The following is a 13534-nucleotide window of genomic DNA, read 5'->3' on the forward strand; positions in this document are numbered from 1 at the left end:
AAGTCTATACTAGCTATGCATGCTCTGTAGTGTAAGTACTGAAGTCTATACTAGCTATGCATGCTCCGTAGTGTAAGTACTGAAGTCTATACTAGCTATGCATGCTCTCCATTGTAAGTACTGAAGGCTATACTAGCTATGCATGCTCCGTAGTGTAAGTACTGAAGTCTATACTAGCTATGCATGCTCTGTAGTGTAAGTACTGAAGTCTATACTAGCTATGCATGCTCCGTAGTGTAAGTACTGAAGTCTATACTAGCTATGCATGCTCTCCATTGTAAGTACTGAAGGCTATACTAGCTATGCATGCTCCGTAGTGTAAGTACTGAAGTCTATACTAGCTATGCATGCTCCGTAGTGTAAGTACTGAAGTCTATACTAGCTATGCATGCTCTGTAGTGTAAGTACTGAAGTCTATGCATGCTCTCTAGTGTAAGTACTGAAGTCTATACTAGCTATGCATGCTCTGTAGTGTAAGTACTGAAGTCTATACTAGCTATGCATGCTCTCTAGTGTAAGTACTGAAGGCTATACTAGCTATGCATGCTCTCTAGTGTAAGTACTGAAGTCTATACTAGCTATGCATGCTCTCTAGTGTAAGTACTGAAGTCTATACTAGCTATGCATGCTCCGTAGTGTAAGTACTGAAGTCTATACTAGCTATGCATGCTCTGTAGTGTAAGTACTGAAGTCTATACTAGCTATGCATGCTCTGTAGTGTAAGTACTGAAGTCTATGCTAGCTATGCATGCTCTGTAGTGTAAGTACTGAAGGCTATACTAGCTATGCATGCTCCGTAGTGTAAGTACTGAAGGCTATACTAGCTATGCATGCTCTGTAGTGTAAGTACTGAAGTCTATACTAGCTATGCATGCTCTGTAGTGTAAGTACTGAAGTCTATACTAGCTATGCATGCTCCGTAGTGTAAGTGACTCAATATTTACTAGTGAATGAGTCTCTGTACTGATGATGTACCATGGTAATTGTTTTTAAGTTGTGGTAGTTCAATAATGTTATGTGAGTGTGTGAAAAACTGCTGTTATATAAGCAGGTGTCCATGTCCAACTGCTCTGTTTTCAGTTAGACTATTACTAACACCTCCTCTCTGTCGTCTCTGCAGTGTGGAGGGTGAGGTGAAGCACTGTGTGATTTTCAGCACACCGAAGGGCTACGGCTTCGCTGAACCTTACAACCTTTACAGCTCTCTGAAAGACCTAGTCCTGCACTACCACCAGACCTCCCTGGTCCAGCACAACGACTCCCTCAACGTCTGCCTGGCCTACCCGGTCTACACACAGATGCCCTCCTCCTCCGGCCCTTCCCCACGGAGATGAGCCCCCCCACGCCCAGAACCCCAACAGACTACCCACCCTACCTACCCAGCCCCAGGAGGGATGAGGGGACAGGGGGACGGGGTTGGGGGGTACAGGGGTCAGCCTCATAATCCAAACTAGTACCCAGAACCTGAGAAAAACACCTGAGAGAGGGGAAAAAAGCAACATAAACACTTGCTGCAACACACGTCAGCCACCTTGGAGTTATATATATTTTTACTAGAACAATTGGAGGGCATTCTTTGTAAAGACTGCTTGATTTGCACAAGGAAGTTTTAAATGTTTGTGAATGTGAAAAAACGTAAGGAAAGGAGAAGAGCCGAGTTTCAGGTGACCTAAACTCCAGCCGGGACTCTTTTACAGAAAAACATCATCATGAAAACACTCCATTCTGAGGCTTTGTTTCCCGTCGTCCGTCTGTTTGCCCAAATGATTATTTCATTTCATTCCTTTTACTTTTTTTTGCAGAGTTTGTTATCTTCATTTTTTTTCATTTGGACAATTAATTTTGTTTACTGCTTATTTGCTAAATGCAAGAGATGATGATGATGATGATGATGTCGAGTGTTCTCTGTCCCTCTCCGTATGAGAAGCAAAAATAATGTAGCATAACAAATGAAGGACAGTTGTTCAGAGTGTTTCTCCACATAGACTGCTGCTGAAGGGTTGGGGAGGGGAGGGGGAGGGGGAATGGGGAGGACGATAGAAGCAGACAGTGGAAGGGAGGGAAGAGTCGAAAGGGGCCACATGCGGGGTTTGTCGTCTTAAAAGAAAAAAGCTTTTATATTAAGCAGAGATGGAGAGTGAGTTTGCTTTCTTGCTTGGCTGGATCCTATTTCCTTTTGACACATTGTAAGTTACGGTAACGTTACAATCATGATGTTACAGTCCGTACAGAGACCAAAGTTGGCATGAGGAGAGAAAAGTCCACCATTGTGTTTTTCTTAGTCTGTATGAACGGAGAAGAGAAAATAGAGAGCTTGCTTTGTTTGATACCACACATACAGCAGAGTTTTGGGCCAGTGTTCGTCCACTATACTGAAAGGTTTGGATTAAACTAAATGGTACGCACAGACAGAGTTGGTCGATGGGTTTGACCGTCTGGATTCCGGGCACGTCGAGTTAGAAGCACTTATCTAAGAGGAGAGCCCAGGCGAGGACGCACCGTACGGTCTGACACCAGAAACAAACAACCTTAGAAGCTGAAAGACGTTTTATGTGTGGTTTTAAAACAAGAAGGTGTATGTATGTGCTAAAGTCTGTTTAAAACAAACAGGGACTTGTTGTTTTGGTTCCAGAACCTTTGAGACAATAAGCTTTGATCTGAGAGCAGGTAGGGGGCGGAGGGGTTCCAAGCTGACGACACATGCTTTACGTGATGATGATGACGATTAAAACTTGAAGAACATGCAATCCAACATTGCGTTATGGTTATGTAGGTTAGCAGTCACCCGGAGAGCTGAACTAACCCAGCTCCCAGACAGACTCACAGGACAGATCATCAAAGTGCACAGTGAAGCTTTTGAAGAGCAAATTATTTCAACAACCTACAAAAAATATATATATTTTATTTTTTATGTGTTTCACTCAAACTTCATACTCGGTGCTTGACTTTATAATCAGTGGAAACATTTCAAAAAAGAAAACCATTATAACATTGTACAATAAACATTAACAAAATGACAAACAAAACCACAATCTGAAATTTCCAGTATATTCAGTCACCTCTACTTCCTGATATGAAACTTTCTATTCTGATTGGCTGTTGTTGTTTGTCTACTGTTTTACCGTTGGCTCTCCTTGCTGCCTATCCAATGAGCCATCTCTCAGACAGACAATGGGCACGTGTGGGGGATCCTGTCTCTCCCAGACAGTTGTCTCCTCTCTGACTGTGTTAACCTCAGGCCCTATTTGAAGGCCTTGTTGACAGGAGAGGCTAGTGCTGCAGCAGAGGGTTGATTTTGTTCTCGGGGTCACGAAGACAGCTGTTGTAAATGGGACAAGCTCAGCCCTTACAACTATGAGGAGAAAGCCCCCTCCAAATTGCTGCCCCTTACTATGCTCTATTGGGGTAAAGACAACACTGTGAGTGTGGTAAGGCCCACTACCAAATTTGATCAAACAGATAGTTACACATAAAAATGTTTATTCAAATAATTAGTTCATGTCACATTTTGAAAACACGCTCGTTACAAAGTCAGACTGCACCTGTCTATTGTCTGCAAGGTCTCTACTAAACTACCAGTGGAAACCAGTATGGTGAAGGGGTCACACCAGTGAGAACCAGTACACTCTTAAAAAGAAAGGTGCTATCTAGAACCTAAAAGGGTTCTTAGGTTTTCCTCATAAGAGAACACTTTGAAGGACCCTGTTTGGTTCCAGGTAGAACCATTTTGGTTCTAGGTTAACCCTTTTGGGTTCCATGTAGAACACTTTCCACAGAGTGTTTTACCCAAAAGGGTTCTAGCTGGAAGCAAAAGGGATCTACCTTGAACCTAAAATGGCTTATCCTATGAGGACAGCCGAAAAAAACTTTTTTCTAAGAGCGTAAAGTGAAGGGGTCAAACTAATGTAAACCAGTATAGTGAAGGGGTCAAACTAATGGAAACTAGTATAGTGAAGATGTCAAACTAATGTAAACTAGTATAGTGAAGGGGTCAAACTAATGTAAACTAGTATAGTGAAGGGGTCAAACTAATGTAAACTAGTATAATCATCAAATCAAATTTATTTATATAGCCCTTCGTACATCAGCTGATATCTCAAAGTGCTGTACAGAAACCCAGCCTAAAACTCCAAACAGCAAGCAATGCAGGTGTAGAAGCACGGTGGTTAGGAAAAACTCCCTAGAAAGGCCAAAACCTAGGAAGAAACCTAGAGAGGAACCAGGCTATGTGGGGTGGCCAGTCCTCTTCTGTCTGTGCCGGGTAGAGATTATAACAGAACATGGCCAAGATGTTCAAATGTTCATAAATGACCAGCATGGTCGAATAATAATAAGGCAGAACAGTTGAAACTGGAGCAGCAGCACGGCCAGGTGGACTGGGGACAGCAAGGAGTCATCATGTCAGGTAGTCCTGGGGCATGGTCCTAGGGCTCAGGTCCTCTGAGAGAGAGAAGGAGAGAATTAGAGAACGCACACTTAGATTCACACAGGACACCGAATTGGACAGGAGAAGTACTCCAGATATAACAAACTGACCCCAGCCCCCGACACATAAACTACTGCAGCATAAATACTGGAGGCTGAGACAGGAGGGGTCAGGAGACACTGTGGCCCCATCCGTATAGTGAAGGGGTCAAACTAATGTAAACTAGTATAGTGAAGGGGTCAAACTAATGTAAACTAGTATAGTGAAGGGGTCAAACTAATGTAAACTAGTATAGTGAAGGGGTCAAACTAATGGAAACTAGTATAGTGAAGGGGTCAAACTAATGGAAACTAGTATAGTGAAGGGGTCACACCAGTGGAAACCAGTATGGTTGAGAGCGTTAGCATCAGAACGAGGAGGAGCGTTAAGGCCATTGTTTTCTAGCTTTGTGGTGGTGGAGTGTAACCCTCATGTTGAATAAATGAATGACTGATGCAGCTACTGATGCAGTAGTAGCTAGTCCTCCCTCCCTGCTGAGTGTCTCCCCTGTATCTCCTCCACCACAGCACTTAACCTTTGAGCCAATCACCTTTATCTACCATACATCCCACCCCTTTCAATGCCCTTGGAGTAGTGCCCTAAGATAAGCCAGAAGAGGCAGGTGGGGGGGGTCACTAGGCCACAGGAGGAGCTGAAAGCCCTTGATAGGGAACACATGCAAGGGAGGAGGGGAGTGGCATGACACACTCCCTCTAAAGACGAGAGTCACTCCTGGGGGGGGGGGGGGTGATATGGTGTACTGGGGGAAGGAAGGGGCTCAGAGTTTATGTTGAATGTACAACTGTTCTGTTCTGGTAGATGCACATTTGTTTGTCTCCCCATCCTTGTTTTTTGGCTAGGACCCTCAGGCAGGATGCTAGGCTACCCTTTTGCTACATGACAGTTTCATAACAAAACCCACTTTAATATCTAGACTGGTAAAACCATGTTTGACAACACCCAGCCAGTAGGCTAGACCTGGTGTCTTTAATTATAATGGTGTCTATCTGGTTCTAATGGTGTCTATTCATTATAATGGTGTCTATATGGTTCTAATGGTGTTGATTGATTATAACGGTATCTATCTGTTTCTAATGGTGTCTAATCATTATAATGGTATCTATATGTTTCTTATGGTGTCTATTCATTATAATGGTATCTATATGTTTCTTATGGTGTCTATTCATTATAATGGTGTCTATTAATTATAATGGTGTCTATCTCCTGCTCAGTGGCCCTGCTTTGCTCGGTTTGTCCATGAGGCTTTCCGTAGTTGTAGAGCCCCTGCGAATCTTCACTTCAGTCTCCTCTCCTATCTTGTCCTCCACCATGGTTTGAAGGTTGTTATTTAGTTGACTTTTGGTTTTTACTGGGAGCCTTGTAGGCGTCTGCCTCTATTACTTGAACTGTTGCATCGCTCACTGTTGAATGTCTTTATATTGAAATATATATATAGAAATATATTAAAGAAAATATCTCTTTTGTTGTTCTATGGCGAGCAGGACTGGGTTGACTTTTAAAGATATATAATTACACATGTTTATGTCACAGAAATCACATTAAGCTTCTTTGCAAGGAGGGAAGGAAGGAGGTTCTTTGTAAACTTTCTCAGAAATATACTAAGATTATGTTTGTTGATGAGAGCTTGTCTGATATTGCACACATCACTCTTTGCATCTTAAACGGTGCCCTATTCCCTATATAGTCCACTACTTCTGGTCAAAAGTAGTGTTCTAGGGAATACTGTCTCATCTTAAGCCGCCATTTTCTGCAGTAAGTCAAAGCATTTCTCATCTATGATGCTAAATATGTACTTTTTTTCTTCTTCTTGATTTAGTGGTGTTGTTCCTCTAGTTCTTCTCTGTATACTTCCCCCTGGCATTGAGACCAAAGATTTCAGTTGACTTCATATTTAGCCTTTAGTTGTTGATAGTTTTGAAAGGGATGTTTGTTTCCATGCTTTATATTATTTCCATTGTCTTGCTTGCAAAAGAACGCAGAAGTTAATATGGTACAGTAGCTAGCTAGCATTTAGGTTGTCAGAGTGAGTGAGTGTCCCGTATAGTTAGCTAGCATCCCCTCTTAGTGATAATGCTAATTATCAGTAACAGTAATTATCATGAAGTATGATAATAATGAATTATTGGGGAGAGATGTTCCTCTGTGATATTTGAGGTATAGGATCTATATACTAAAGGACATTGATTTGGATGTCCTCACTAAGCAGTGTGGTTGAGGATAGTTTGCCTCGCAGTCTTTTGTCTATTTAAATTAGACCTAAACATTTCTCCACTTTGAAGGCAAGGAGAGATACAGGCAGATTCATTCGTAACCCAGGGTTTTATTTTTCTGGTTAACCAGGTTTCTCTCCACACTCGTGATGTGAGTGGGTTCATTGGTCCATTTTACTCTGCGTGTCATTGGTGTGATTCCTCTTTTAGTTTTGTTAAGGTTGTAAAGACCTCTTACTTCACCAAAAACACTCCCTGTGTCTGTCTCTTGTTTTCTCACAACACAGTCATATATTTGCACACGTTGATCCAGTCGGAGAGATGGTTGCTCTCTCTCCCTCTCAGCTTGGAAAGGTGTATATGAGACAAGTACAATGAGTTTCCCCTTGTCCAGTGGTTTGTCTTAAGAGAACAAGTGATTGTCAGTCTCTGCAGGACAGAAAGCAACTGTCCTTTCTTTTGCTCTTTCACTCCAGAACTCATGCAATATTCCTTTCCTTTACTATCAAGGGTTAGGGGTCAGGGGTCAGGGACAGAGATGTGTTTATGAGAGAACGCCACCGGTGTGTTTCTGTGGAACCATGGTCAGTGGTTGTTTTTTTTTTGGGGGGGGGGGGCAAGATTTGCTGCACATACTATGAGACTTTGGGAGGGAAATACATTTCTAAGGGTTTGGAAGGGGGGCCGAACCAACATATATATGTTGCCCAAGTTTACTTTTTGACTGTTTTAACTTAACAGTTTTCTGTGTGAAAACCAAACACTAAGTTGGAGTACAGGTACAGGGCCATGCAGGCTTAGGTTTCCTAGAGTACCCCAGGACTGTTATGTAGCTATAATGTCTGTTGTTCTTCTTGTTGCCCTCAAGCAGTTCTGCAAAGTTTTATTTGCAGCCAGTGAGGTTTGAATATGTTGAGATTCTCACTCTGAGTCTTCTGTGTTCTTGCCACTGCTATCTGATCACAATACCCAGCACAGCTTCAAGGAGTACAGCTTATACAAAAAAATAATCATTTCAAAAGAAAATAGAAGAAAAAAAAACAGTTTTGAAGAAAATAAAAGTGTATATGACTGTGTCCCTATTCCCTCTTTTGACGTACAGATCCAGCATGCATCTTGGGTACTATTGACTGTTGTTTTTGTGTATAAAAGAAAAATTGAAGAAAAAAAATCAGTTAAAAAAAACAACAATTGTTATTTGTCTGTTTATGGTGTATTCAGATCTGAATTGAATCTAGCTAACTAAACAAGTCACTGCTTCCAGCTGAACCAAGTTAGTCCTATTATTGTCAGGGGTATAACATTAGAACTAATGTAATACTGAGAAAGAGGAACTGCACAGCAATACAAATGTGTGTTTATTATTGTGTGCTTGGCAACTGTCTCTCCATATAACAATATCTGTCAATGTTTGAGACATACATTCAGTACAATATAATATGCTTTGAATGTTCGACCTGTAAACCGCTTATTGCGTGGCTTACAGTACACAACTTACTCACGTAATCCAACAGTTATTCTTATTATTTCACAGACTGTTGGCAGCATTTTGTGATGCAGGCCAATGCTTAGACACAATATCAGCAATAAGATATTCCACTCTTTTATTAAGATAATCAGATAATAATGACTGCTATATAATTGTCTGTTTCTGGACCGACATTGGTGTTGTTGCATGTGGATGGTCATAGTGATGTCTTTGAGCAGCTTTATACTCTGCAGACCATTCAAACAGAGACCTCTTTCTCAGGATTACACATCATCATACAAACCTTGCTTCTGGCTTCTATGGGTATTTCTGTCTTCATTTACGTTGGTTTTAATTCCATCACAGTACACTACTTTACTTTGCAATAGTTTGTATAGGTTGTAAAATCTCAATTTGTTATGAGCTCAACTCATGTACGTTATCAATGGAACTCCACCATATTGATTTCTCTGGCAGAATAAAGATAGTATTTTGTTGAAACACCGTGTTGCCTCTGTAATGTGTTGTAGGTCAAAGGGGAATGAATGGGCATCACCAGATCAACATTACAGTTTAAACCTACTCACTGACTTTGGGCTTTAAGGATCATTTGCAAGTATTTTAATTTCATGCATCCTGCCAGCTAGTTAACGTTAGCCATCTAGCAAGAACTCGTAACATATCGTACGTTTCTCAAAGTTGTAACATATTGTATTTTGCTAATTCGTAACATATTGTACATTTTACAGTTTCGAATTTGAATTTGAATTCGTAACATATCATACGAAATGGATGATGGACAACCACAAATTAATACATATCATACGAAACGTAACATATCATACTAAATGGAGTGTGTCAGATTTACGTAAAGAATAATACAAAATGCTCTGAGACCAGGTTGTGATACCAATACTGTATAGAGTTGAGCATGCCGTGATCAATGTGGTTGATGAATAAGAATTAACTATCACACCTGTCTTATTGGCATTGATGTAAAAATAAATAGAGATTCAACATATTCCTTCTATCTACGTAGAACTACTTTGGATGCTAACAAAGCACAAGAGAGTTGCTACTAAAGCCTAGTTCTAGTGAAATGTACGTGTTTATTTTCTCTCTGTTAGAAAATCCATCTGTTAAATCCAGATCTGGAGTAAAATCAATAGGGATAAGCATGAGTGATTTCTTAATAAATGATGAGTGGGTTCAGACCTAAATCCCTGCTCCCATTCCATCTGTACTAACTACAGTAGCCTGTCTGTGGACTGGAAACACACAAACCTTGAACAGCGGAGAACCCCATGAGACCAAACTACTGAAGTAAGGATGGCTGTTCGATACTTTCTTCTTCTCTTTCTTTCTCTTCTTCTTTCTGTCACTACTTTGAGTTTGAAATACTATTTAATTCAATTAAAATGTTGCTCTATTTCCATTTTTCGAGGTTGGTAATTAAAAGTGTGTAGGGGGGTGGTGGGGGGAGGTGGCAGGTTAAAAACCATGATACAGATGCAATTAGCATGTGAATTAACACAGGTTTAGCAGAGCTTTAAAGGGGAATCGGAGCCACGTGACAGGAATGGAGATATCTGGAGGCTTTTTGTTTGACTAGATGGTCTTTTATCTGGGGATCTTGGTTGAGAGATTAGCATAGGGTTGCAGTATGAATATGTTTCTCAAACTGTTAACTCTGTTCTTCCCTCTCTTCACCCATTTCTTCATTCACTATTTGTTCAACTACTGTTTAGTTAGTCACTGGCGGTATAATTCAGAATCCTCCAAAAAATAGAATCCTCAATCTGTATCACGGAAGATCCACAGTAAAGCATAATTAGAATTAATCTTAGATGTTATGTCCCCTATATAGAGGACTTTGAATGGTTCTGGAACGGTTCCGACTAACATTTCGGTGTACAAAGCGCTCTGTGAATGTTGTAGAATCCAGTGCCTTATAAAGCCCCGTCTGTCTGTTCCCACTACCACTGTCAGACGAGCTGATTCGAAGCGTCGTGTTTCACACCCCACATGTGCGTAAGAAGGGACGCGTCATACTTTCTGGCCCATCCAGACAAATAACTGATTGGCTCATCCTCTGAGCGCCGGAGCCCAGCCAGGGAAATAGTTTGCAGTTGTAGCACCTCCTATCTTAGATAGGTTGGTACGAAAGTGGAGGGTACCATCTCACTGTGACACTCTCAACTGGATTTATACCTCTCGCTATGAAAAAAATACAGAATAATTGAATAGAATTGAAACAAGACCACTTTGTCTTGGTCAGAGAGGGCCTATTCCCCCACTTTTGTTGATTAGGAATAAAATCGATAATTCATTTTCATATTGTCACTATTTTCAATATTTGTACTATGTACTTTAGCTTGTGTCCTCAAAAGTGAGTACACCTCAGCACCTTTATTTTATTTAGGAACAAATCTACATTTTGCATTATTATTCAAGAGTTAAAGGCAATGTTCCCGTGTTCGCAGAGACTGAATTCAAACGCTGCATATGTCAGCTTACTGGAAATTACCTTTAAATACGTATTGAATCAAGCCCTGAAATTACTGGTAGACGTGTTTGAAGCTAAGGGCTGGATTCAATCCGTATCGTGCCAAAATGAAAAGGTAATTTATGACTGAGTCGACATATGCAGCGTTTACTGTGAATGCAGCCTCCTCGATCGCGGGAACATTGCCTTTAATTGTCAATCAAAAAAACCTTTCCCTGTAGTTGTTTACCACTTTCCCTGTAGTTGTAACACTTCCTATCTTAGATGGGGAGGTACAGCATCAGATAACAGACTATCCGTCCAGGCAGGATCTTTCAGAGCAACTTACAGGTTCACCACGCAGAGGGTTAACTTAACCTTCTCCCCAAATCAGCAAACCCTTCAATTAATCAGCTCCTGTTCCCCTAGACCCCCCCCCCCCCACACACACACACCTTAAACTCAGCAACAACTCCTCTTCCCCTAGCTCCCCCCACCCCATCTCAAACTCCCTAACAACCCCCCCCCCACCTCAAACTCCCTAACTCCTCCTCTTCCCCTAGCTCCCCCCACCCCATCTCAAACTCCCGAACAACTCCTCTCCCCCCCACCTCAAACTCCTCTCCCCCCACCTCAAACTCCCTAACTCCTCCTCTTCACCTAGCTCCCCACACACCATCTCAAACTCCCTAACAACTCCTCTTCCCCTAGCCCCCCCACACCATCTCAAACTCCCTAACAACTCCTCTTCCCCTAGCCCCCCCACACCATCTCAAACTCCCTAACAAATCCTCTTCCCCTAGCCCCCCCCACCCCATCTCAAACTCCGTAACAACTCTTCTCCCCCCCCACACCTCAAACTCCCTAACTCCTCCTCTTCCCCCCACACCATATCAAACTACCTAACAACTCCTCTTCCCCTAGCCCCCCCATCTCAAACTCCCTAACAACTCCTCTTCCCCTACCCCCCCACCTCAAACTCCTTAACTCCTCCTCTTCCCCTAACCCCTCCACCTCAAACTCCCTAACAACTCCTCTTCCCCTAACCCCCTCCATCTCAAACTCCCTAGCTCCTCCTCTTTCCCTAGCCCCCCCACCTCAAACTCCCTAACAAATCCTCTACCCCTAGCCCCCCCATCTCAAACTCCCTAACAACTCCTCTTCCCCTAAACCCCCATCTCAAACTCCCTAGCTCCTCCTCTTCCCCTAGCCCCCCCCACCTCAAACTCCCTAACAACTTCTCTATCCCTAGCCCCCCCCATTTCAAACTCCCTAACAACTCCTATTCCCTTTGTACATGAGTGTGTGCGTGGTGTGCACATATGTAAGAGGTGGTGGTAGTCGACAGGTACCAGCCGGCAGCAGGGGGATACATGGTTGTAGTGATGGTACCAGCCGGTATCAGGGGGGATACATGGTTGTAGTGATGGTACCAGCCGGTATCAGGGGGGATACATGGTTGTAGTGATGGTACCAGCCGGCAGCAGGGGGGATACATGGTTGTAATGATGGTACCAGCCGGTATCAGGGGGGATACATGGTTGTAGTGATGGTACCAGCCGGTATCAGGGAAGATACATGGTTGTAGTGATGGTATCAGCCGGCAGCAGGGGGGATACATGGTTGTAGTGATGGTACCAGCCGGTATCAGGGGGGATACATGGTTGTAGTGATGGTACCAGCTGGCAGCAGGGGGATACATGGTTGTAGTGATGGTACCAGCCGGCATCAGGGGAGATACATGGTTGTAGTGATGGTACCAGCCGGCAGCAGGGGGATACATGGTTGTAGTGATGGTACCAGCCGGCAGCAGGGGGATACATGGTTGTAGTGATGGTACCAGCCGGCATCAGGGGAGATACATGGTTGTAGTGATGGTACCAGCCGGTATCAGGGGGGATACATGGTTGTAGTGATGGTACCAGCCGGCAGCAGGGGGATACATGGTTGTAGTGATGGTACCAGCCGGCATCAGGGGAGATACATGGTTGTAGTGATGGTACCAGCCGGTATCAGGGGGGATACATGGTTGTAGTGATGGTACCAGCCGGCAGCAGGGGGATACATGGTTGTAGTGATGGTACCAGCCGGCAGCAGGGGGAGATACATGGTTGTAGTGATGGTACCAGCCGGCAGCAGGGGGATACATGGTTGTAGTGATGGTACCAGCTGGCAGCAGGGGGATACATGGTTGTAGTGATGGTACCAGCCGGCAGCAGGGGGATACATGGTTGTAGTGATGGTACCAGCCAGCAGCAGGGGGATACATGGTTGTAGTGATGGTACCAGCCGGTATCAGGGGGGATACATGGTTGTAGTGATGGTACCAGCCGGCAGCAGGGGGATACATGGTTGTAGTGATGGTACCAGCCGGTATCAGGGGGGATACATGGTTGTAGTGATGGTACCAGCCGGCAGCAGGGGGGATACATGGTTGTAGTGATGGTACCAGCCGGTATCAGGGGAGATACATGGTTGTAGTGATGGTACCAGCCGGCAGCAGGGGGATACATGGTTGTAGTGATGGTACCAGCTGGCAGCAGGGGGATACATGGTTGTAGTGATGGTACCAGCCGGCAGCAGGGGGATACATGGTTGTAGTGATGGTACCAGCCAGCAGCAGGGGGATACATGGTTGTAGTGATGGTACCAGCCGGTATCAGGGGGGATACATGGTTGTAGTGATGGTACCAGCCGGCAGCAGGGGGATACATGGTTGTAGTGATGGTACCAGCCGGTATCAGGGGGGATACATGGTTGTAGTGATGGTACCAGCCGGCAGCAGGGGGGATACATGGTTGTAGTGATGGTACCAGCCGGTATCAGGGGAGATACATGGTTGTAGTGATGGTACCAGCCGGTATCAGGGGGGATACATGGTTGTA

The 13534-nt window shown here is 43.6% G+C and overlaps 1 protein-coding gene across 4 annotated transcripts in view; it reads left to right on the forward strand.

Annotated features, from left to right (window-relative positions):
* The window catches only part of LOC135513189 (phosphatidylinositol 3-kinase regulatory subunit gamma-like), a 400919-nt gene extending 395723 nt beyond the window's left edge, over window positions 1–5196 (forward strand). For all 4 annotated transcript variants that reach the window (XM_064935982.1, XM_064935984.1, XM_064935983.1 and 1 more), the window contains one exon: window positions 1121–5196. In XM_064935982.1, coding sequence (XP_064792054.1) covers window positions 1121–1334 — 214 coding nt within the window. In that variant the 3' untranslated portion in view covers window positions 1335–5196. The remainder of the gene's footprint in view (window positions 1–1120) is intronic.
* Window positions 5197–13534: the final 8338 nt, after the last annotated feature.

This window comes from Oncorhynchus masou, chromosome 24, assembly GCF_036934945.1.
Source record: "Oncorhynchus masou masou isolate Uvic2021 chromosome 24, UVic_Omas_1.1, whole genome shotgun sequence".
NCBI classification, from domain to species: domain Eukaryota; kingdom Metazoa; phylum Chordata; class Actinopteri; order Salmoniformes; family Salmonidae; genus Oncorhynchus; species Oncorhynchus masou.